The sequence below is a fragment of the Pogona vitticeps genome, chromosome 1, assembly GCF_051106095.1.
Source record: "Pogona vitticeps strain Pit_001003342236 chromosome 1, PviZW2.1, whole genome shotgun sequence".
In the NCBI taxonomy this organism is placed as follows: domain Eukaryota; kingdom Metazoa; phylum Chordata; class Lepidosauria; order Squamata; family Agamidae; genus Pogona; species Pogona vitticeps.
In genome coordinates this window covers 213,687,567-213,714,334 of record NC_135783.1, presented here as the reverse complement: position 1 = coordinate 213,714,334, position 26,768 = coordinate 213,687,567, and the positions used below count along the sequence as shown (strand labels likewise).

The window sequence follows — 26,768 nt, the reverse complement described above, 5'->3', positions numbered from 1 at the left end:
AGGGATGCGAACTAATAAAAAGGGATGCGAATTAAAAAAAGCCAGTAAAATGTTATGAGGAACATCATCTGATTGTAGTGGACCTTTCTGATAAAATCAGTGCACAATGTGGTCCTTAAGGCAGAACAAATGCTACAGAATTTTTAGTAACAGAAATGGTGGAATTAGCCATGTCTACATTGTCTCAGCCATATCAGTGCATCTACCTTAAGCATGATGAAGTCTGAATCCAATTGTGTGTGTAAATTATTCTATTATTTGGTTACTTTTGAGTAATTTTATATTTTTATAAAATCATTTTTATACTGGATTTTCATGTCTCAGCAAAGCCGTTTGCATAAAGGAACAAAACTAAAACGAAACATTGTCTAATAACAAAAATTAAAACTTCAGTGTCAAAAGAACAGAATGAAAACCCCGAGTGACATACTATTAAAAATCAGGAAAAAGCTAGCAGAAGTATGCTTTCATTACCCAAATTAATGTCATTAGAATGGGAGTAGTTTCACCTTGTTTGGGAGGGAATTCCACAGCTGGGTTGCCACTGCAGAAGATGTCCTATCTTTAATTCCCACTAACCAAACCTTTTTTAATGGTGGGACAGATAAGAGGGCAGTTGAAGATAATCTTAACCTATGGGCAGGCTCCTATTGAAGTTGTTGATCTTTCAGACCCTTTGGATCTAAGTAAACCATTTAGGGTTTTAGAGGCAAGTTCCATCATCTCAAATTGGGCCTGGAAATGAATTAGAAACTAAACTAGCTGACATAGCACTTTTGGTTTCTGATCTCACAAATGTATAACAGACAATAATCTGGCTGCTGCATGATACATTAGCTGCAGTTTCTAAGCACTGTTCAAGGACAGCCATGCAGAATTTATTGCAGTAATTTAATTGGGAGGTGACCCAAGCATGTGTTGCTGTAGCCAAATTCTCCTTTTGCATGAAGGTGTACACCAGATTCATCCGCTGAATCTGAGAAAAGGTACCCCTGGCTATAGCAACCATTTTAGCGTCCAGGATCAATGGCAGCTCAAGGAACACCCACAAACTGCAAATGTGATCCTGCAGGAGATATGAAGAACCATCCAGAATATGCTGTACTGTACTCTCAATCCTGGATTAATTTGTCTGCTGACCATTAGGATCTTTGTTTTGCCTGGACTCAGATTTAACTTGTTAGTTTTGTGTCCCAACTGTTACTGCATTCAGGCATGGTTAAAACGTTCAACAGCTTCCTTGCTGTTACTGTAATTGAAAAGGAGAGGTAGAGCTAGACTTGCTTGCCATTTGGAAAAGTCCATGGAAAAGACAGCCCATTGCTGAAGCATGGCCCTATGGCAAAAATGGGCAATGGGAGGATATGTGCAGGTGGCCCATGGCTTGTGTGTTGCCTGCCTCTGTCACTGGCAAGGACCAAGAGGCTGAAATATCACCCCTCCAGTGTCAGTTCCAGAGACTGTTGAGCTAGGTAGAACTGGAGCCACAGTAAAATGGTGTCTACAGTTTCTCTACCAGTTAAGCAACCCAGAGGTTTGCTATTAGTACTGATAGTACTAAAGCTTCTGAGAAGTTAAATAGAACCAATAGGGACATATTCCTCCTATCTACTTCCTGGTTTAAATTATCCACCAAGATGGTAGAACATTATTTCAAGACTGTGAATATCAAGGTAGTAAGCTTCATTAAAGAAAACCTGGAGCTGGATTGCATTATATTAACAAGAGGGAAAAGGACTCATAGCTTTCAAGGGAAATATTTTCATAATTATTAACACAGCATGCTTCAATAAGAATAATTTCTCTCACCTCTGTTGTGTTCTTTAATGATGATGATGGTCATCATCATCATCTTCTGTGTTGGCACCATAGACACACAACTGTATATAAAAACATGACTACATTTTTGGATTTAAACCATTTTAAACTGGCGGAATTATGGACTTTAGAGGATCTTATTTCCAATTTTTGTTGTTCCAGGAGAGGATAGCTTCATCCACAGTAGAGTTTAACCAAAACAGTAGTTGAATTTACTTATTGACTGTTCAAATGTGGCAAATGCAGCTCCACAAGGGACAATGGTGACTACTTAGAATGGAGAATCCTTGATGACAATGCGCCAGTACAGTGAAACAGGGTACATTGGCAGAAATAAAAATAAATCTAAAGGCAGCTTAGAAATAAACAAAGGTTTATTTAGCACAAGCACCCTTTATGGACAGGAGCACGCTGCATCACTTGTGGCCAGGGAAACCTGATTAGCCTTTTAGGTGAACCTAGATTCTTTATTTTTGCTATACTACATGGTTGTCCTCTTCAGAAATCTTTTGGATTGGTACAAATGTTCTGGATCCAAATCCCAATGTTAGTCTAATCATATTAAGATAACAGCTTAAGGTATTGGAAAAACAATCTTGGTCTGGATCTTTCCTTTTGGAAGCCAGTAGAGTGCTGGTAATATGCCTGTTTTATCTCCCGAAAACCAAATGCTGCTGCTGCCACACAGTTGTGCAATTAGCTGTTATATAAATAGCTATTCATTTCTGAATGACACAAGAGAAAATCCCAAATAATCAGATGTTGGGGGAGCCCATGAATTCCTTTGAATGAAATGAAGAAACATTGGCATTTAGTCAGATTCCCCCTGGAGAGCATTTTGGGTGTGCTGGGAGCAAGGTCTGAAATAATGTTCTCTTTTTCTGTCATTTGTTTTAGCAACCTGATTACAGTGCCCAGTAGTTCTGTAGCTCTTCTGAGCTACTGAGCTTTTAATTATAGCAAGATGTATTTATAAATAATTCACACATGTTCTGTAATGTTTGGCTGCTACCTCCTCACTTCCCTCCTTTAAACAATTTAGCTGCAAAGTCATTTTGTTTGGAGTTTGACTCGAGTGATTGACAGTGCGAAGTGTTGGCAAGGATGTGACTTGCTATCGGACTGTCTTGGAGATCATCGTACAAGTTGGTGATTTCTCTCTCTCTCTCTCTTTCTTTTTCTCCCCTCGTGTTTTGTGTAGTCTCGACAAACGCCCGAGGGTGAATTTCTCCCTCTCGATCAACTTGAACTGGATGTAGGTTTTAGCACAGGGGCGGACCAACTTTTTCTTGTTTCACCGCTTACAATCTGCCATGTCATCGATTCAAAAAGCCCCTTCTATGACCTTTCTCAGCGAAGCATGCAAACCGAACAGTTTGAGATTGTTGTCATCCTAGAAGGCATCGTGGAAACGACGGGTGAGTAAAGTGGTCTCAAAGACAATGAAACCACGCGTTTGTGCTTCGTTTTGAATATTGTCCCATCTTTCCCCACAGATTATTTCTGTGCCAGCTATTGTCGTGGAAGAAGTGAATGAATACTCAGCACTTTTAAATATCAGGCAAACGTTTCCACAGGGTTCATGTGGACGAGAGCTAGGGAGGGAGTGTTTTGCATTTCAATAACTGTTGCTAATATTGCTTTATAACATCTTGCATTGCCTTTGCCTTAACTCTTGATAGTCATTCTTTTTCCAGTGTGGATGTTTTTCATCATGTGCTTACATAGAGTAGATCTTGGCAGGAATGTCTGGCCTTCCAGATGATCATGAATAACTATTCCCATCATTCCTCGTCATTGGCTAGCCTGGCAAGGGTTTGTGGGCATTCCAACATCCTGTGTTCCTCAGTCCCATCGTAGATTGTACCAGAGTAACTGGGTTGACCTAAGAATGTGTGTGTAAGTTGTGGTTGCTGTCAGCATCTAAGAGATGGTGCTATGCTAGATATTCCCTGGTTCCTGCTTGTTTCCAGAAAAATAATATTCCAGGAATTATAGTCCAATCGTTAACTCTTAGTAAAGTAGACACATTGAATCAATGGGGTTTTAAGTTAATGATGACAGAACAAGTGCCATTAATTCAATAGAATTCATGTTGTTGGGAGTAACAGTTAGACTGATTCCAGTGTAATTTTCATGTGCATTTGTCCACAGCCCATTTTCTGAAAGCATGCCCACGGAGATCCCAAATAAGGATATAGAGACTACAAAGTCCAATTGAGAGATAGGTAGCAATTGTGTAGATGCTGTAGAACTGAGTGCCACTTCTTAAGTACTTTAATAAATGGGTCTTACAGTGCAGTCTTGTAGATGTCTTTGGAGTAAATCCCACTGAGGTTAATGGAGCTAAAGTAAATTGTTATAATATGGCAGCCTTAATTTGCATCACTGACGAATAGCACAGTAATATATCAAACATATTGAAACAAACATATTAAATTCAGAAGAAGAACCACCTTTACAATGTTTGTATTCTCACAATTTTGTGCTGCTTATTGTTAGGATGCTGAGAGGAGAGCATTTCATTAAAATGAACATTTGGCCAGAGCTTAGTTCCACTGGCATATGTGATGTGAAGTATTCCATTGTAGTACAATAGGACTGCCATACCTGCAGGATCAGTACCTGCAGCTTCACTTATCCGTTGCCTGTTAACAAACAAATACAGTACACAAATCCCAGAAATGTATGTCCCCAAAGTGCATTACCAGGACTGGCCACTAAATGGAACCAGAGACTATTCGAGAGGCTTAATGGAAATGCACTTATGTCCAGAGGAAAGAAACTTTCAGTGAAATGGAGAAGCCACATTTGTGGGAGGGGGCAGTTGTTGGTTTCAGGAAAGCCTCCCTTGCAAACAGGAGGGCAAAAAACCCAGTCCTTGGACAATACTGGACAAGGTCTCTCTCTCTCTCTCTCTCTCTCTTTCAACCATGTGTGGAAACCAAAGAAACTGGAAGTGCTTTGTTTAGCCAGCATCTGCGAGGGGGCTTGGAACCAATCCCCTGCATATACTGTGATCCTATTGTTTTGCCCTTGCTCTGCAATGTTACCTCACATCCTCCTCAAAATTGGTACACATAGAAGTGGAAAATTTCCAAAGTGTTCCATTTTTTTTCGGGGGGGGGGGAATTCCCTTTTCCCCCAGAAAAAATGGAATCTTTTTGGAAATTTTACATCTCTGGGTACACAACATTTATATGAAACAGGATACAAATGTATTAAATATAGCAGATGCATAGTAGATACAGCTGAATACTGACTGCATTCTCTACAGCCCTGGTCCCCAACCTTGGGCCTCCAGATGTTCTTCAACTCCCAGAAATCCTGGCCAGCACAGGTGGTGGTGAAGGCTTCTGGGAGTTGTAGTTTAATAACACATGGAGGCTCAAGGTTGGGGACCACTGCTCTACAGCAGTGGTTCCCAACCTTGGTGAACCCAGGTGTTCTTGGGCTGCAACTCCCAAAAACCCTGGCCAGCACAGCAGGAGGTGAAGGTTTCTGGGAAGTGCAGTTGAAGAACATCTGGTTTACCGAACATCTGCTCTGTAAAGATTTGCTGGTATTCTAAGCACAGCTTGGTACACGGTTGCACTTCTCTGCAGTACAACTTCAAGAATTTTCCAACCAATAGGCATATTGGCTGGTGAATTCTGGGAGATGTAGTCCAGAACAGTAAATTTTCCGAACTCTGGCTTCAAGGTGATGTGGAATTTCTGGCCAGTTGGGGGGGGGATCTGGGGCCCGTGGAAGTGCATGGTGGTTAGAATGCATTAATGTTTATTCCTACAATGTAATCACTGCTCTCATACCAATTTATGTCCTGTTCATCACATTTATTACCCCTTTGGCCAGCCTACACTCCATCCCAGTTTGAGGAAATCTGTTTAATGTTGGTGCGGTATAGTGGGTGCAGCCTCCCCGTTTTGTCCAGGTGGTTTTTTGTGCAGGACCTGAAACAAGGAAGGCTTTTTGTTTGGACTCCTTTTTTCTTCTGTGTATTTGCCATATTTCAGCTATTTTTTGATGTTAACAGTAATAGACATAGTAAGTAATGATACTGCAGAAGAGTCATGTGAAAAGTATAGAAAAGCAGTAGGACAAATAATTAACATATAATGGAAATCGAAGGTGAAGGAGGTGGAGCTCAGAAGACCCATCACTCTGATTATTAATAGCGGTAGTTGGACAATTGAAGCAGAATGCAGAATCAAAACCAGTTAATAGGAAATGTAATAGAAAAAGGGATTGTACTGTAAATTGCTATAGATCAAAATAGAAACTGATTTCATGCATAAGAAGTACACATCAAGTTCCTGGACTTTGCATACATTTTTATTGGATTTCTTTCACAGAAAGGAAATGTAAAATAAGAGAGTAAAGGAACAGTCTGGTTTATACAATGTATGGTGTGGTTTTTTTTAAACAAATAAGATTCTTAAAGTTCAATTTCACCCAGATATTGTAGGATTTCTGATATTTGAAGCGAATTAAGTGTTTGCCCTATAATCAAATGGAAAATATGGGAGTCCTAAACTCACCTGGTTTGTCTTTAGGGGACATGGAAGAAATGAATGGCACATGGCAGTTTTATATGAACACAGCCCCTTCTCTCCCCACCCCTGCTGTGTTTTACTGGAAGGTGTTGATTTGTGGAAAGCTCGAGAAGCAGGAACATTGCAATAAGGCACTTAGTACCTCAGAAACTTGTAAGGAAGGGGAAGCCCCTCATATCTGGCTGCATCTCTGTGGCAAAATTGGAGAGCCCCAAATCTCATGAGATGTAAGATTCTGTCTCTCTTGCCTGGTCTTTTATAAGAGCCAGACACTGTGGGCTTAGCCTCTTTCCATCATAGCAGGCACTACAATTCAACCCCCACTTTTTATTGCCTGGTGCCCTCCAGCCATATGCTGATCCTCCTCAAAGGCCAAGCCAGTAGCATTTTTTTCCAGGGCTACTAGATTGCTGCCTAATGTTGGGCATATTCCTCCTCTTCCTTGGGACACTCCAAGTGAAGACTACTGCTGTTGGCTTTTGCAAGGACATGGTTGTAGTTTCATATGAAGAAACCCTGCCTGATAGTCTTGAATCATGAATTGTGCAGGTGGCTGCCACCATTAAGCTATATCTGATTGGAAAGGCCATTTTGGATAGGTAGACAAGATAGAAGTATATTTGAAAGGCTAGATATATGTTTGCAGGAAACAAAGTTTGATGGGCTCTTCCTTTCCATCATTGCTAACAGGCCATGAGAGGAGACTATCCTTTTGGACACTATCACTCTGAACATATTTTTAGGCCTGATTGTAAAAGTTTGCAGAGGATCAAAACCTGCACTTCTCTGGGTGAGCGGTAGGGAAGAAGAACAGGGAAGAAGGACCAGAGGAAGGTGGTTGTCACGTGCATGAAGTGGAGCTGATAGCCGATACATGTACAGTACATAAATTTGGCAGTCCTATCCTACATTTTCAGAGTGGTACTACGATCTATTTAGGTTTACATGTGCTGCATTGTGTGCGTGCGTGTGCAATTAGTGAAGTTTATGTTGGCTTAGAAGCCTGCCATTTGCTGAGCACTTCTGGTGACAGAAGGGAGGTAACATTTTCATTGCTTCCTTTTTCTTCATCTTCAGTGTTCCCTTAGAATGTCTTTCTGTGAGGTAAGGGAATCTTTCTGGAAGAGCTTGTGAGGTAGAATAAGTGGTATAGCGAAAAAGGAGAGTGAGTAGGTGAACATCTCTTCTCATTTCTACCAGTAGATTTTCTGATACTTTGAAGGGCATCCTTGCAAATAGAAAAAGCTGGTTTGTTTGCACAAAGATAACTTGCAAACAAAACCATGTTCGTTTATTGATACTCCCAATTGCAATTATTTCTGATTCTATGGTGGAATTGGATTGTCAATTAACATGTTGTATTTATTGCTGCTATTTCTTTTTGGTACACAATATAACTGTTGGGCAGCAACATATAGGTAAACTACCACTAATGTTGCTGCAGTTGTAATGGGGTGAATAGCTTTTACCAAAGACATTTTAGGTATCTATTTTTCTTATATGAGAAAACTGCCAATAGGACTTAAAAAACTCATGCCAGCTGCTGCAAAGTGATATTTTTGGTCTGTGTGTAGCTAGGGAGGGAAGGATTAGTTGTCACCTCCTTCTGTTCTTTAGTCCCAACTGGGATTGATCTCTGCCTCTTTGTAAGAGATCAGCATCTGTGCATTTAATGTAATACATAGTGTGGCTCCAGTTCCACAGGGTTGCAGTTTGAATGAACATGTATAGGATGGGTTGTAAAAAGCAGGCTATAACAGAGACCAAGTAATCCAAGGAATTGTAGAAAATGTTTCACTTACCATTATTTATAGTTTTGATTTCCATCATATATTTTATGTAGAATGCACACATCTTTCAGATCTGAGTCTGAAAGTTTACTCAACTTTGTTTATATTAAGGACTGTATGTTTTATTGGAAAACTACCCTAAACCCTGATGATCATGCTATGTTAAATGATTCTAACTAGGTTCCATACTGTTAAAGTTTGGGCATTTTTGAATTTGTCACAAAACAGAAGTAGTAAACACTTGCCCTGATGTGCAATAATGTGGTATTTGTAATTAAACATGGTAAGTAATAAAACATGGACAGAATTATAAAGGGTTTTTTTTTTTATAATCTCTATTGCATCCTAATTGGTTTCAGTAACAAAATACTTTGACTACTTAGAATTTGTGTGGAAATTTGAGGATTTTATTAGGAATTATTATCTTTTACCATCAGGCAGAAGAGACTAATGCAGTGTTCCTAGAGTTGATATATATGATGCTCTTTATTTCAGACATGGTGATCCTTGCTAGCTTGTGAACACATATGCAATTGTAAGGAAGTTCTTTTCTAGCCGGGGGGGGGCACTGGTGGTGAAGGCGGGAAAGAGACACGGAGGCTCATCATAAAATCCAACATTAGAAGATTTATTGTTCCCAAAACTTAGTTCCTTTGGATCGAACGGATCCTGTAACATACGGTCATCTAACAAATGGTACCTCTTCGAACGTACAACAGCAGGTATTTCATGGTCTCCTAGTAAGGGGCCGGTCCGAACTTCTCTCGGTCGGTCATTGGGCGCAGGGGGGGCACTCCGAACGGCACAAACCGTTCCGCAACAAGGGTGCCTCGCCCAGTCTCCCTCCGGAGGTTTCTTCTGAAACTCGGGTCCAGGGCGTATTACCCTCCTCCCACCAGGATACTTGCGATGATGTACCGTTACCAGCCATTCCAAAGGCTCATAGAACTTTCCTGACCCCCTGGGAATGTTCGGTTCTGGTAACAAACCTCCTCCAGTAGTCAGATTAGGAAAACCCGCCGCAATTCCTACTGGAGTCTCGAATCCGAGCATGGGTTCAGTCTGGACCCCTCGACTCTTACTCCTCTCTGGGTTCGTGTCAGTACAAATCCGAAAAGCCCGCACGTTTTCCCCTTCTTTTATCTCTTCCCAAACTATCAAATCTAGCTCCTCCCCTCCTTCCTCCACAAGGCACACCTCCGTTGGTTTCTCTGTTATTACTTCCGTCTGATCAATGTCAATTAACACTCCCACTGCACATTCTGCCTCTTCTACTGTATGACTTTTCGTGGAGGACGGCGCACTCCTCTTTACTCCTTCACAGCAATTCCTTATAGAAATCATTGTTCAGAACAACCTTGTAAATCTGACATGGGTGATCCATGAACCTAGTTCTCTTGTAATGCTTTAGTCTGCCCTTTGCAGGTCAGGGTTGTGGTTCTACTTTGAAGGTGTAACACCATTTTAATTTTAAAAGCCGTGGAAGACACACTTTGCATGTATGCCATTTGATTGCCAACCAAATGCAAGTGCTTGCAAAATATATTCTCAGCAATCATTCATTTACTTTAAAAGAACAACAACAGCATGCCCATACTCTCTGTCTTAAATGGCGGAAAGTTAAAATTCCAAGGAGAAAGAATAATTTTGGTTTTAGAATCCTGGCTGAGAGCTTCTTGGCTCAGGATTTAGTGGTGATTTATTTTCTTTGTTCAAATCATCCGGTTTATTGTACATTGCTGGGCAACATCATCCCTTTTTTACAATCCTTAAGTTAGTAGTTGAAAAACTGAACAGTTGTGCTGCCCTGTTTCATAGCAGTAATCTGTGGTTGTTAGATACTCCTGCCCTTATTGTGTTATAAGGAAGAAGTCGTTACAGGGTGAAGTTCCAAATTGTTATTCCGTGGGAGTTGCACAGCAGAAGAATTCACAGAAAACACTAATGCTGGTAGGATGATCCTCCAATACATTTGCAAAGACCTATTGTGACACTCACATATGGTTGATATCTTATTTAACCATTTAGAATGGTGAATTGTACCAATTCTAATTTTTTTATTATCTTTGATGTCCCATCCTTCCCGTCAACAGTGTGAAGCACTTTCATCAGATCCTCGAGTGCCATGTAAGAAGATGAAAAAAAAAAAAAAAAAAAGGAGGATTGAAGAATAGTTTAAAATTCTGTGGGCATCTGATGTCATACTGAGTGCTTTCCAGATGTGGAATAGTAGTAATGACACAATAGAAACTTACATGTAGAAGCATATCTTGTGATTTTGCTTTTCGTTGATCGAGTTGCTTTCTGCTTTAAATGAAACTGTTTTCTTTGGATGTGGTTATAGATTTTTGAGTGAAGTGGAATTAGTAATACATCTATTCTTGTTTTAAAGTTAAGCTGATTTATGCACCTATTAAGCTATATTACCAATTTGTGTAAGCTAGCATTGATTGCAACACTGTTTTAATACATGTTATTACTGAACATTACCGATCCAGTCTGGCATTTATGTTTGCATTCTGTAGCTGTTGTGACATTATTAATATTCTCTACCACAGTTCATGAACATTTATAAATATTTAATAGCTTTCCCACTTAAGATAAGTATAGTAACAATATATGTTTATATAGGCATTTTTAAAAACTGACAATCTAATTTAGTGATTACAGTACTTAAAAACTTGGAAGCCTGAAACTGCTGTAACCTTGTAATATTCTTTCTCTTGGCAGTGCCATAAATATTTTACAAAGTTCTCTCCCCCCACAACCTCATACAGTATAGTTCTTAATCCACAGATGTGCAACCTGTATCCATAAAGCTAAATGCAGCTTTTTGCTTAATTTCAAAAATCCCTCCACAAGTCATCTCTTCAGACCTCTGCCAAGAGGTTTCTGTATTTCCCCTGGAAGCCTGCTGAGCAAAGAGCAGAAAGCAAAAGAAAGACGAAAATTGCTGTTCTACTCCATGTTTGGTCTTGGTCTCTCATGACCATCATTTTCGTATCACCCTGGGGAAAAATGGGTCCTCAACAGAAGAAGGGTTCCCCTTCCTTATTTTAAGCCCTCGTGAAGATTATACAGTGTTTCCCCGAAAATAAGACAGGGCCTTATATTAATTTTTGCTCCAAAAAAACATTAGGGCTTAATTTCAGGGGATGTTTTATTTTACAGTCATGTCATCTTCTTCTGGTTGCTGCACAATGGTGGAGGGAGAGGTTTCACTTAACTGGGGCTTATTTTTGAGGTAGCGCTTATATTACGAGCATCCTGAAAAATCATACTAGGCCTTATTTTCAGGTTAGGTCTTATTTTCAGGGAAACAGGGCAATCCTTGATTGTTTTTCTTTTCCTGGAAAGACTTGTGCTTAGGGCAGGATTGCACAATGGGATGCTTAACCTTCTGTAGATTGTTTGCAACACAATTATAGAACCGTTCTGTTTCCATTATCTGTGTGAGTTTGTGGACTTCTAAAATGTAATCATTTCTGATTTTGCAAGCTATAGAAAAGGACAAGGCAATCTTCTTGCAGTACTTTTGGTGCTGTTTTGTGCTAAGTACCTTTATGGAATGGAAAGCTTGAGATGAAGTAGTACAGGCAAAAAGAAAACTGGGGTGACAGCTTTCATGTAATTTTGAACACAATCTAGAAGGCTCTTGCTCCCAAGTATGTCTGTTGGGGAAATCTATGTTACTAAGTAAATTTCATGGATTTATAGTAGTTTTACATAGCAAGTCAAGAAGACCTAGATTACTCTGAACCTTTTTCTTAAGATAGTTCCAGATAGCCACTAAAGCACCTGCTTCTACAGCAGCAATTTCAAGAGAATCACTATATCATATTGTAGCTCTGTACTTCTATCCAACCGTATCACCACATATGACCCTTGCAAGCTTTTAAGATTTTCTGGGTAGCCCCTTCTCGGTGTCCCAATAAACTCACAGGTTCATTTGGTGAGGATGCAAGAAAGGGCGTCTTCTCCTCTCTCTCTCTCTCTCTCTCTCTCTCTCTCTCTCTCTCTGTGTATTCTGTGTTTAAAGGTTAAAAGTGTTTTAATGGTAGTTTTTAATATTGTTAGGTGTTTGTGGAAGTCTCGTAGCACCAACGTATGAGCATAGTGTTCTCCTAAGAGACTAGGCTAAACTAAGTAATCTGTTTCTGCATTTTTATACCCAGAATTTTCTAGACACTTTCAGAAAATCTGCAAATCAAGCATTGAGTTTCCCTGAATGTTCCTAAAGAAGAGAGAAACTCCTCTTAATTTATTTTGAATTGAATTTTCATTGAATTTTCCTTTCGCACAGAGATAAGGCACAAGTGGTTACTGCCTTCCAGTTAAAAGTGGGCACTTTTTCCCTTTCTTCCAGTCAGCTCATCCTAACCAGAAACTAGAAGGCTTGTTTTCCAGAAAGTCCAAACAGAAGGAAAAATTACTTCAGAAAGAGAAGGACATGAAAGTAGGGCCATTAAGTTATCTAGCACTGAAAAAGTTCATAAAATTTGATTGCAGATATAATTAATCTGCCCCTTTTCAGCCTTTCGCTTGTTTGTTTTAAAATATTTTGACAACAGTGTTGAAAACATGTGCTGATTTTGGATAAACATATCTACTCAACAAATAGCATAGAAAAAGAAATGCACCAACACTTTGGTTTTTAAAATTATATTGTAAATATATCTCACATAGGCTAAAATTCAGTGGTAATTAGCAACTAGAGTACTGCCATTGAATCAGTGGGAGTCAACTCCTCCATATGTTCCAATGATTCAGTGTGCCCCTTCATGGATTGCTGCCTTGTCGTGGCAAACGGGCTTGAGTAACTCAGAACAGCTATGGGCTATGCCGTGCAGGGACACCCAAGACGGACAGGACATAGTGGAGAGTTCCGACTAAACGCAATCCACCTGGAGTAGGAACTGGCAACGCCACTCCAGTATCTTTGCCAAGAATGCCCCATGATCAGAAACAAAAGGCTAAAAGATATGACGCTGGAAGATGGGACCCTCAGGTCGGAAGGCGTCCAACATGCTACTGAGAAAGAGCGGAGGACAAGTACAAGTAGCTCCAGAGCTAATGAAGTGGTTGGGCCAAAGCCGAAAGGACGCTCAGCTGTGGACGTGCCTGGAAGTGAAAGGAAAATCCAATGCTGCAAAGAAAAATACTGCATAGGAACCTGGAATGTAAGATCTATGAACGTTGGGAAGCTGGAGGTGGTGAAACAGGAGATGGCAAGAATAAACATCGACATCCTGGGCATCAGTGAAGTAAAATGGACAGGAATGGGCGAAGTCAGCTCAGATGATTATCATATCTACTATTGTGGGCAAGAATCCCGTAGAAGGAATGGAGTGGCCCTTATAGTCGACAAAAGAGTGGGAAAAGCTGTAATGGGATACAATCTCAAAAATGATAGAATGATGTCAATACGAATCCAAGGCAGACCTTTCAACATCACAATAATCCAAGTTTACGCACCAACCACCACTGCTGAGGAGACTGAAATTGAACAGTTTTATGAAGATTTACAACACCTTCTAGAACTGACACCAAAGAAAGATGTTCTTCTCATTCTAGGGGACTGGAATGCTAAAGTAGGGAGCCAAGAGATAAAAGGAACAACAGGGAAGTTTGGCCTTGGAGTTCAGAACGAAGCAGGACAAAGGCTAATAGAGTTTTGTCAAGAGGATAAGCTGGTCATCACAAACACTCTTTTCCAACAACACAAGAGGCGACTCTATACATGGAAATCACCAGATGGGCAATATCGAAATCAGATTGACTATATTCTCTGCAGCCAAAGATGGAGAAGCTCTATACAGTCAGCAAAAACAAGACCTGGAGCTAACTGCGGCTCTGATCATCAGCTTCTCATAGCAAAATTCAAGCTTAGACTGAAGAGAGTAGGAAAAACCACTGGGCCACTCAGGTATAATCTAAATCAAATCCCCTATGAGTACACAGTGGAAGTAAGGAACAGATTTAAGGAACTCGATTTGGTGGACAGAGTGCCTGAAGAACTTTGGATAGAGGCTCGTAACATTGTCCAGGAGGCAGCAACAAAAACCATCCCAAAGAAAAGGAAATGCAAGAAAGCAAAATGGCTGTCCAACGAGGCCTTAGAAATAGCAGAGAGGAGAAGGGAAGCAAAATGCAAGGGAAATAGGGAAAGTTACAGAAAGTTGAATGCAGACTTCCAAAGAATAGCAAGGAGAGACAAGAGGGCCTTCTTAAATGAACAATGCAAAGAAATAGAGGAAAATAACAGAAAAGGGAAAACCAGAGATCTGTTCAGGAAAACTGGAGATATTAGAGGAACATTTTGCGCAAAGATGGACATGATAAAGGACAAAAATGGGAGGGACCTAACAGAAGCTGAAGACATCAAGAAGAGGTGGCAAGAATACACAGAGGAACTATATCAGAAAGATGTGGAAACCCTAATCACCCACAAATTAAGGTGAAATGGTGTTCCTTCCCGCCAAACTGCAGTGGCGTTCTGTTTTTGTTTTTCCTTTTTATGTAAATAAAATGAACTTCAATAGAAAAGCCTTCGTGTCTCAGTCTTTTGTTTAAGGTAAATTGTTTGGCATAACATGGATATCCTGGACAACCCAGACAATGTAGTTGCTGACCTTGAGCCAGACATCCTGGAGAGTGAAGTCAAGTGGGCCTTAGAAAGCCTGGCTAACAACAAGGCCAGTGGAGGTGATGGCATTCCAGTTGAACTATTTAAAATCTTGAAAGGTGATGCTGTTAAGGTGCTACATTCAATATGCCAGCAAGTTTGGAAAACCCAACAGTGGCCAGAGGATTGGAAAAGATCAGTCTACATCCCAATCCCAAAGAAAGGCAGTGCCAAAGAATGCTCCAACTACCGCACAATTGCACTCATTTCAGACGCTAGCAAGGTTATGCTCAAAATCCTGCAAGGTAGGCTTCAGCAGTATGTGGACCGAGAACTCCCAGAAGTACAAGCTGGATTCCGAAGAGGCAGAGGCACTCGAGACCAAATTGCTAACTTGCGCTGGATTATGGAGAAAACCAGAGAGTTCCCGAAAAACATCTACTTCTGCTTCATTGACTATGCAAAAGCCTTTGACTGTGTGGACCACAACAAACTATGGCAAGTTCTTAAAGAAATGGGAGTGCCTGACCACCTTATCTAACTACTGAGAGACCTATATATGGGACAGGAAGCAACAGTTAGAACTGGATATGGAACAACTGATTGGTCCAAAATTGGGAAAGGAGTACGACAAGGCTGTGTATTGTCCCCCAGCTTATTCAACTTATACGCAGAATACATAATGCGGAAGGCTGGACTGGAGGAATCCCAAGCCGGAATTAAGATTGCCGGAAGAAATATCAACAACCTCCGATATGCAGATGACACCACTCTGATGGCAGAAAGTGAGGAGGAATTAAAGAACCTTGTAATGAGGGTGAAAGAGGAGAGTGCAAAAAACGGTCTGAAGCTCAACATCAAAAAAACTAAGATCATGGCCACTGGTCCCATCACCTCCTGGGAAATAGAAGGGGAAGATATGGAGGCAGTGACAGATTTTATTTTCCTGGGCTCCATGATCACTGCAGATGGAGACAGCAGCCACGAAATTAAAATACGCCTGCTTTTTGGGAGGAAAGCGATGACAAATCTTGACAGCATCTTAAAAAGCAGAGACATCACTTTGCCAACAAAAGTTGGAATAGTCAAAGCTATGGTTTTTCCTGTTGTGATGTATGGAAGTGAGAGCTGGACCATAAAGAAAGCAGACCGCCGAAGAATTGATGCCTTTGAATTGTGGTGCTGGAGGAGACGCTTGAGAATCCCCTGGACTGCAAGGAGAACAAACCTATCCATTCTGAAGGAAATCAACCCTGAGTGCTCACTGGAAGGACAGATCCTGAAGCTGAGGCTCCAGTACTTTGGCCATCTAATGAGAAGAAAAGACTTCCTGCAAAAGACCCTGATGTTGGGAAAGTGTGATGGCAAGAGGAGAAGGGGATGACCAAGGATGAGATGGCTGGACAGTGTCTGCGAAGCAACCAACATGAATTTGACACAACTCTGGGAGGCAGTGGAAGATAGGAGGTCCTGTCGTGCTCTGGTCCATGGGGTCACGAAGAGTCGGACACGACTAAACGACTAAACAAATTCTAGTTCTGATGTATTACTGGATTTTAGCCATTGTGTTTTAACTGTCCTGGTTCTTTCTCAAGAGTGACGTCATATATATGCTTTGGACTGACTTTGTTTCTTCTCAGAGCTTTGCATTACACAAAGCGTAGTGCCTATTCTGTTCCTGTGTTTTTGTTCTCGTTCTAAAATTGCAACATTATTGTGGAACAGAGAGTACTTATAGATGAGATTTTTTGTTATGCTGATATAGCCTCATCTATGGAAGTTTACAGATAATCCAGACATCATTGTTTTTATTTTGCAGTCCTCCCCTGGTTCTCACCCCACCTCCATGGTTTATTTTATTATTGATTTTTTAACAGATGACATATTTGAATGGGAAATTGTGGAGTACCTACACAATGCCTTTTAATTCAGAACAATAGGATCTCTTTGTGTGGAAGCACCCATAGTAACATGCTTCCTTAAAGAATTGTTTTAAAAAATATTTTGACTTGCGAAACAATGCTAAAACAGTGATGTTTTAAAATAAGGTATTTTTCTGGGTGTAGCAAAAGATATATTTATAAGAAATTGTACAAGAACGTTGAATGGAATTGGTATTAGAGGCCCTTTGTTTATCTGTTGTTGATAACTTTTCAAAGTAGCAATATTGTTCTATAGAAGTGGATAAGCTCCTGAACCTATTACAAGCTATCCTTTAATTGGAAGTATAAAGGAATCTCAAAGGAAACTACTTAACGAAATTATTCTTAATGATCTTTTCATTCTTAATGTTATTTTGAAAATCTTTCATTTGTCTTCTGCAAAGAGAACTTACACTCTGTCTGTCTTTTCAGAAGAGAGAGTTCATCAGAGACAAGTTGCTTTGTTAGTGTGATGAAACATGCTGGAGGGGAAGGAGAGGGGGAGAGCACCCTAGGCATTTTTCTGACAGCTTGCCCATGTATTTGCCATATTGTGTTTCTATGTGTGCAAGGACAGTTACCACGTTCAGTTGGCGAAAGGTCAAAGAATGAGCAGGAATTGGCATCTTACATGTCGAAAGCACTACTGGCCTATAAAAATGCCAAGAAAAAGATGGCCCCATGCCCTGGTCTTAAGAAAAATCTGCTTTTATATTTCCCTGTCTTTCCAGATTGTCGAACTGCTGATATTGGCTGTTCTAAGCAAAAGCTGACATAGTGTGCATTTGGTTTATAGACTAGATCCTTTGCCTGAAATGTGTTCAATCGTATTCAGTGTGCCTACTGTGCCTACTCATGGGTATCTGCAGAACAGAGGCCATCTGGAAGAACTCAAAATATACAAACTATCCTAACGGGAATGCCACAATGATCCACAATTCTGCCTTAAGAACCACAGCTTATTTAGCATATGCTCTTTTAGAGGTAACATTAAGAATATTCATTTTGATCATTGGTGAGCTTGCTACTTAATGAGGCAATATCAGGCACTCTGTGGTGGTATATACACTTCAAAATACTCTGTAGTGTATTTTTATGTTTGTAGACATCCTAGCTGGGTTGTTTCTGTCTCTTTTCTTGTGTGTAAGCTGGATGCTTCGTCTTCTGATCTCTATTTGCAGAATGTTAGCATCTGGTAAATTTGCATTTTAAGCACCTCGGCTCTACTTTTTAAAAGTAGCATAGTGCTGTTATTTTTGGAGAAGATGGGAAATGAATGATTAAAAAAAAGAATGTGTAGAGCATGAACAGCAGTGCTTGTGGCTGATCGGAGGGAGACCAGATTGTTTGACTTCTTCCAGTAGAGAGAGATCCATACGCTGGAGCATTTGTACAACTCTGTAAGGATGATGCACTGGTAGCAGTGTTTCTGATGGTATTATTTAAATCTAAAACCAGTAAGTATACAAATGCTAAAAAGGAACAAAGAAATATCACACTAAAAAAGGGATAAACAAAAGCAACACCAAAAACACATTCAAAGTGTAAGGCACAACCATCCATTAAAATCCCTAATCAGGCAACCAGTCATTTAAAGGAAAGCTTGCCTGAAGAGAAAGGTCTTTGTTTGCTTGTGGAAGGATAACAAAGATGGGGCCAGCCTGGCCTCCTGTGGGAGGGAGTTCCAAAGTTTGGGTGCAGCGACAAAGAAGGCCCTCTCCTGTGTCCCCAACAAACACACCTGTTAGGGTGGTGGCATGAAAGAAAGCCCTTTCCTGATTATCTTTTTAGAGCAGGCTCTAAAAAGAAGACATGGTCCTTGAGATAGCTTGGACTTTTGATTCTGAAACACTTCCATCTTCTGGAGAAACTTCAGAATTAGACCCAATACGTCTACTACCTTGGGAACACTCTTCCCATTTCTTTCCATTGAAACCAGTGGGGGGGGGGAGCAGTGCGGAAAAGGAATCACCAGATAACTCTCCAGCAGTCTCCTGTTGCTCCTGGCAGGTATCAGCTTGTGAAGTGGTGGATTGTTTATTCATATATACTGTCCAACTGCCAGGTGCCCTCAGCACAATTAGCAAAAGCATAGCAAAAATAAATTATCTGAATTTGTATCAAATTGTGAAATATAAGGGTATTATAAAGAGCTAGTACAGTGGTGCCTCGCAAGATGATTTTGATTTTAATTTGTTCCACGGAAATTGCTGTCTTGCGAAAACATCATCTTGCAATACCCAGTTCCCCATTGAAATGCAGTGAAATCTATTTAATGTGTTTCAATGGGGGAAAAATTCACTGTCTTGCAAAAATTGTCCATAGAAGACATCATTTTGCAAAACACAGTTCCCCATACCATATTGGGGGAAAGCAATCCCCTCACCTGGACTGCCTTTGGAAATGCAGTGGGTCTCAGATGGCCATCCCCCTCTTTCACAAAGAAAGACAGGGAAAGGAGTCAAAGCAGCCCCCTGGTTCTTGATAATGGTGACTCCTTTTGCCCTGTTCCTTTAACACAGGAGAGAAAAAGAGGGAGAAAACAATACAAGACATCACCAGGACTTGCTAGGTTCTGATGAGAAGAAAAAGAAATGAAAAGGAATCTAGAAACACCAGGGCAATCACAAGGGCAATCCCCCATTAACACAAATTATGCAGTTGAGTTCCCCACATTTGGGAAAATTATAGGGATCAGCAACACACCCACAGTGCAATGGATGAGTCTCTCCCTAGAAAAACCACTTTTATGACATGGTATTTCCCCTGCAAAATATGAGTTGGAATGGTCCTTGCAACTCCTACCCCCTTCTGTCTCCTGACCTCCCAAGGCATGGTGACCCCTCTGGCTGCACCTCTCACTCAGTACAGGGCTGCACAGCCCCAGTCCTGCCAGAGGCCAAGAGAGCTCCTCAGTGTTTTGGGGTGCCCTGCGGGACCCCCATCAGAGGATAAGTGTTCCTCCCACAATCCTCTAGTGCATAGGTATTAGCATATGCTAATACCTGTGCACTAGAGGATTGTGGGAGGAACACTTAGCTAATGCTAGATGTTCCTCCCATAATTAGCATAAGGTATGTGGGAAACTCAACTGCATAACTTGTGTTAATGGAGGATTGCTCTTGTGATTTCCCTGGTGTTTTTACAATCCCTTTACCCTTTGGTTCCTGGATATTTTCATCATCCTCTACCATTTAAATTTGCAGCCATTGGCAATGCTTTGCAAGATGTTTTTCCCCCCATTGAAACATGTTAATGACATAAGACCTACTTTTTTTATCCCAAAAAAGTGGGGGAGAAAGTGTATGCTGCAATTTTTCCAGGAGACAGACCCTGGAAAGCCAGCAGCATACACTTTCTCCCCCACTTTTTTGGGATAAAAAAGTAAGTCTTATGTAATTAATGTGTGTTCTAATGGGGAAGGAATGTCTTGCAAAACAGGGAAAAAAAAACTGTCTTGTGAGCCGCCTAGAGTGGTCCGGTGGGCCAGATAGGCGGGGTATAAATTAAATAAATAAATAAATAAATAAAGGACCCAAACATTGTCCAGTGAAAATTGCCTATAGGAACAATAGTTTTGCAAAGCGTAACATTGCTCAAAAAAAGACATCATCTAGTGAATTCCTCATTTTGCAAGGTCATCATCTAGCGAGGCACCACTGTATTAAAGTCTAAGAACAGAGCCTGCAAGAAGAGTAAAGTCTTAGCCTTGCATCTAAGAGTTACTAATGAGGATTCTTTTTGACTATCCTTAGGAGAAACTTCCACAACTACAGGTCACTCATGTAAAGACTCATGTTGCCCTGATAAGCACTAGGTGACAGCAGCCAGTGAAAACCCTCTAAAAATTAGCTTCATAACTGGACAGAAATATATGGACACAGGTGCTCCTTCAGGTTGACTGGACAGAAGTCATTTAGGGCTTTAAAGGTCAGCAGCAACACTTTAAAGCCTTAAATGGACTTTGAAATCTTTTGGGCAAAGAGATTGATTGGTAAACAGTGGCTCTAACACAGCAGCACTGTGAAGTGCTTAAAATAATTTTTTGAAGAATTATGTTTGGCTGGGTTCATTATACTTGCTTGGATTCATACTCTTCCCTTTATCTTGTCTTAAATTGTTTTCCCTTAACCTCTAGGGCTTTTTGAAAAAAATAATATTTTAAAAGGCTGAAAGATTCAGCTTATATTTTATTGAATGTCTACATAGGGTTTCAGATACCTAGAACCGACTAATCAGCAGCAAGACTCCTATGTATGTGAACTTATTTTTTCTTACCCTTAGATTTCCATGTTATCTGCATTTACTTACTGGACCCCCTTGGCCTTGCCATATTAAAGTTCTGAATGCATTTGTTGATTCTCTTTTGAACAGATGATAAAGAATTGCTTTAGTATTTTGTTCTTGGAATGTTCCAGAAAAAAAATGAAGAGGCACACAGATAGAAATAATAAACATCATTCAAAATAAAAGGACAATAAAATATTTGAAAGAAAGAATGGCTAGCTTAATAAGTATAGGACAAAGTGAAAAAAATGTGATTTTAAAGCATTCCACGCTAAATTCATCGTTGAATTAAGCTGTGCTGAAGTGGAAAATAAGATATAAATTGTTTTGATCATGCAAGGAAGATGATTGTCATGAAGTTCTTGTGAGCTAACCTAACTTTGATGTTGATTTAAATGGCTGTGTTTTTTTTAGCCACTCGTTGTAATTAGTTTGCAGTCTAGTGATATCCACTACTTAATATCTGGTAAGATTAAATCAATTATTCTAAACAGAAACAACAACAGCAACCATAAAGCCAGTCAGTATAAGAATAAGTATTAATATACAGTAGTATTCTTGGGCTCCATGATCACTGCAGGTGGTGACAGTAGCCATGAAATTAAAAGACGCTTGCTTCTTGGGAGGAAAGCGATGACAAACCTAGACAGCATTTTAAAAAGCAGAGACATCACCTTGCCAACAAAGGTCCACATAGTCCAAGCTATGGTTTTTCCAATAGCGATGTATGGAAGTGAGAGCTAGACCATAAAGAAGGCTGACCACCGAAGAACTGATGCTTTTGAATGGTGGTGCTGGAGGAGACTCTTGAGAGTCCCCTGGACTGCAAAGAGAAGAAACCTATCAATTCTGAAGGAAATCAACCCTGAGTGCTCACTAGAAGGACAAATCCTGAAGCGGAGGCTCCAATACTTTGGCCATCTCATGAGAAGAGAAGACTCCCTGGAAAAGACCCTGATGTTAGGAAAGTGTGAAGGCAAGAGGAGAAGGGGACAACAGAGGATGAGATGGCTGGACAGTGTCTGTGAAGTAACCAACATGAATTTGACCCACCTCCGGGAGGCAGTGGAAGACAGGAGGGCCCGGCGCGCTTTGGTCCATGGGGTCACGAAGAGTCCGACATGACTTAACGACTAAACAACAACAACAACAATATCGGTCAGTATCAGCATATAGATTTTAATACAGACCTGCTGAAGTAAAGTTAATTTATAGTGTAGATTGCATCTCACGTGAATAGAAAGGGTAAATGCTAGTAGGATTCTGTCTTAAAAGAAATGTATAGCTCAAAACAATGATTTCCTATGAAGGGGTTAGTATGTTTTATTTTAATGTGATTCCTTGTCAATAAATGGTGAAGTTTTGGGGGAAAGGTATAAAGTGCATTGATAGTCTCATGATTACACAATGTTAACAGAAAACCGTCTTGCAACAATTCAAACAAATCAGTGGGTAGGTAGATAGACTACTTCTTTGGAGCCATCTACTTACTGTGTACATGAGCTAGAAGATCAGTTTGGATTGGGACTGGTCTCTTTTTTTGGAGATAGTGGCTGAAATCCTGTTATGTAGCTATGTGAACATAACTTGACATTATGGATGTGGTAGCTACAATTGCACAAAGGCAGAACTGCTGTCCACAAAGCACCTCCACCAGTGCAATGTGCTGTTGATTGAAATGGGAACCACACAACTGACTGCACAACTGCCTTGCAAAATCCTCAGTGCTGACGCAGAATACCTAGCACATTTACGATGCTGTAATATTACGTTATGCCTTGACAAATAGTGATTTTTCTGTTGGCCTTTGTAGCCAGTTTTGCATTGATATTTCTGACATTACTTGTTCCACTGTGATGAAGGTGCTATAAACGTAGGTGCTATAAACATTTTTTTAAAATTTCCAAGCCATCTTTCTATCAGAATTCCAGTTGTCTCATAGCTCAGATTTCCCATTAATTCAGCCTAAACACGGGTAACGTGACTCTCAAGGTATTGCTAGGCTACAACTGCCATAAGTCCTAGTCATCATCATAGGCAGTTGTGAGAGAAGATGGGAACTGCAGTGTAGCAACTCTTAGAGAAAACACATTTCTTGTTGCAGAGGAGATAATTAGTCCAAAGGAAGGGAATGTTTGTGTAGAATATGCGGTGAGTTATCAAAATGTGTACTGTTTATAAATCACCATGTACCTTCTTCTACTGATGACAAAAGATGGAAGGAATTGGCTTTGAATGTTCTACCCTGTTTCCCTGAAAATGAGACCTAACCTGAAAAATAAGCCCTAGTATGATTTTTCAGGATGCTCGTAATATAAGCCTTACTCCAAAAATAAGCCCCAGTTAAGTGAAACCCCGCCCTCCACCATTGTGCAGCATTGTGCAGCAACCAGAAGATGATGACATGACTGTAAAATAAAACATCCCCTGAAAATAAGCCCTAATGAGTTTTTTGGAGCAAAAATTAATATAAGACCCTGTCTTACTTTTGGGGAAACACGGTAGCTGCACACGTCTTCTTGGAGTTTCTTGAGCAAGTGCTGGAGCAATAAGCCAGTTGGTAATTACTGAGAGACTGGCTTGTGTAGTGATCCAGAAACTGTGATCTCAGAAGACTCTATAAATCTGAGAAGTGCTCCAAGCAAGTTGTTTAATTCCCAGCTTTCTAAGCACTTGTGATTTATATTCTCTATGCAAGGGGGATATTTGTATCTTCTTTGGGTTGATTGTATGTATAGTAAATGATGCCCAGGAGAAAGCCCTGAGTACAAATTAACCTTTTAGTAATTGTAATGAAATTACAGCACATGTTGGGCAAGCACTGATTTATTTAACTATAGAAGATCCTTGAAAACTACTCCGATACGGAGATTAAAGATGGGATATTCATATTCGTAGACAAATACGAATATCCTGGACCCAGGTGACTGGGATCTCAAGTCCCATCTCCTTGAACCGACTTGTCCACTTATGGGTCACTACACAGTGTGCTCAGCCAGCATCCTACTTGTTGCACCGATGCCAGACATAGCTAGTCTGGTGCTGCTCCGCTTTCCTGCTCTTCTGGCCACTGCAGCCAGCAGGTGGGATGCTGAGTGTCCCTGCTCAGCTGCTGAGTGATTAAAAGAATAGGAAGGTGGAGCAACACCAGCAGGCTTCGTCCAGCATCGATGCGATGAGCAAGACACCGGCCACACGTGCTGTGCGGCGACCCATAGGTGGACGGGTTGGTTCAGGGAGGTGGGACTGGGGGATCCCAGCCACCAGGGTCCAAGATATTCATATTGCCTATGAATATGAATATTGCATCTCTAATGGTGATTAAAAAGGGGAGGAAAATGAAATCATGTTCCAGCAGATACTCAATGCTCATTTTCTGTGTTTGCATCCATTTTCACAAGGTCCTAGCCTGAAATCCTCTTGCACAGCTCTGCCTGCACAGTGGGAATTACATAATTGGCTGTGGCATAGGGATTCCCAATCTTGGGTCCCCAGATGACCTTGGATTACAGCTCCCAGTAATCCTGGCCAGCACAGCTAGTGGTGAAGGCTTCTGGGAGTTTTAGTCTAAGAACATCTGGGGACCCCAAATTACAAACCATGGCTGTGTCAGATTGATACTGTTTAAAGGCTTCCTTTTGTCATTCAGAGGTGCGCGCAACTTGCACACAATGCAGTGAAGTTATGTGCAACTTAAAATCACAAAACACGTTCTTTAATATGGCAGCAATATCTGCGTGCATAGCAGGAGTGACATAAATGGCAACAACAGACTGATGCTGATTAAAGGCAGATTGCAAACTTCCTTTTTTCATTTTGAGGTGTGCACAATTCAACTAAGTCATGTGCACCATAAAATGACAAAAAGAAGACTTAAATTGGCAGCAATCTGCCCTGTCAATGACCTCGTCCTCCTGACATGATTTCACCCTTTCTCTACTATACCATGTTATCAGCTGCCCTCCCCCACCGTTTTAGTTTGGGAGATCATCAGGGCTGGCATCTTGTTTGCATTGTCATTTTCACTCATTCTTGTTGGCTCAAATAATATACAACCCTAGTTCTGTTTGTGATTTCATACTCAGGTATGGTTGTAATTCTGGTTAGCAAAAGCATGTGAGCTCATGAGATGCTTTTGATTTTGAAATAATGATTCAGTGACTAGCAGATTGACACTCAGGTAGGTAGGCCCAAGGTTGCATAACTCTAGTAGTTATCTGAAAACTTTGATAGCAACTCATAAACTTTATCGTGGTGTATGTGTGTATATAACTTATATGATTAAAAAAACTCATTGAAAAATTGATTAAACGTTTCTTATAAAAACTGTGTGGGTATAACCCATAGAATGTACACACACACACATGCTGCATCATTAACTCACTGTTGGCAATGGTAAAGGCATGTGACTCTCTTCTACAATCTCTGCTATAACATACAGTACGTTCTACAGCATGTTGTTTTGCCCTTTCCATTTACTTGAAGGCAATCTTATTTTCACACAGTGCTGTTTTTCTGGTGAAGGTGTTTCCTAGGTCCAATCACATAGTCTTTCCTTAGAATGAGTGTGTCAACAATGTAAGATACGTTTTTAATAAAAAAAAGTTTGCTGGACTACATTGAGATGGAATACTAACAAAGGGGAAAAAAGAATGACCTCAGAGATAAAACCTGGTTGGGGGGGGGGTTGAACTTTTTTTCCTCTGATGTTGATGACAGATATTATAAACTATATATAGTATGATGTTCTAGTCAGGGGTTTGGATAGCTGTTTTTATTGCATATATTGCTGTACATCACCGATACAGTATTAACAAACCTTGAGTTATGTGGCAGCACAAGTCAGTAAATCAGATGCTGTTTCTCTGTTCTTCCAAAGAAGATAAAATTGTGCTCATGTGAAATGGTGTCAGAGCATGTGTGGCATTCACTTGTCTTTTTAAAACAGGGCGGTGAAAGCAAGCCCTAAAATTACAAAGCCTGTTTATAATATTTGCAAAGCCTCTAACATTTGCCAGAGTGAATAGATACTGTCACACTGTCCTTTTGGGTTCATCTGTACTCTGAAGTGTTTGTATTTCCTTAAACATAGCTTATCGGGATCATCATATCATAGGCATCCTTCAGTCTCGAGAGACTATGATATCATGCTCTGCATGGAGGACTTGGAACAGCGTCTAGAGTGGCTGAGAAGGCCAATTTGAGAGTGACAATTCCTTCCACACTGGGGACAAATATAATCTGTACCCCATCTAGCTCCCTGATTTTGCTGCTTTCGTGACTGCCTCTTTGCCCCGGCCTGCTTGTCAAGGGTCTCTTCTAAATGGGAGAGACCGTGATGCACCGCCTGCCTCCAGGCTGAGCGCTCAGGGTTTCCCATCTGTTGAGATCCATTTCCAAGGCCTTCAGATCCCGCTTGCAGATATCCTTGTATCGCAGCTGTGGTCTCCCTCTGGGGTGATTTCCCTGCACTAATTCTCCATACAGGAGATCCTTTGGAATCTGACCATCAGCCATTCTTACAACATGCCTGAGCCAACATAGACGTTGCTGATTCAGTAATGTATACATGCTGAAAATTCCAGCTTGATCTAGGACTATTCTATTTGGCACTTTGTCCTGCCAGGTGATACCAAAAATGCGTCAGAGGCAACGCATATGGAACATGTTCAGCTTTCTCTCCTGCCGTGCATGAAGGGTCCAGGACTCAGTGCAGTACAGGAGTGTGCTCAGGACACAGGCTCTATAGACCCGGATCTTGGTGTATGCC

General features: G+C 40.7%; 1 protein-coding gene and 1 non-coding gene across 3 annotated transcripts in view; one reads left to right on the top strand and one right to left on the bottom strand.

Moving 5' to 3' along the window:
• The window catches only part of KCNJ3 (potassium inwardly rectifying channel subfamily J member 3), a 174,674-nt gene that overhangs the window by 8,134 nt on the left and 139,772 nt on the right, over positions 1-26,768 (top strand). For both annotated transcript variants that reach the window (XM_020797094.3, XM_072983048.2), the window contains exon 2: positions 3,020-3,236. In XM_020797094.3, the coding sequence (XP_020652753.1) occupies positions 3,020-3,236 (217 nt within the window). The remainder of the gene's footprint in view (positions 1-3,019; positions 3,237-26,768) is intronic.
• LOC144586169 (U1 spliceosomal RNA) lies at positions 19,327-19,492 on the bottom strand. Its single transcript, XR_013540929.1, has one exon. It is a non-coding gene; the product is annotated as a U1 spliceosomal RNA (small nuclear RNA).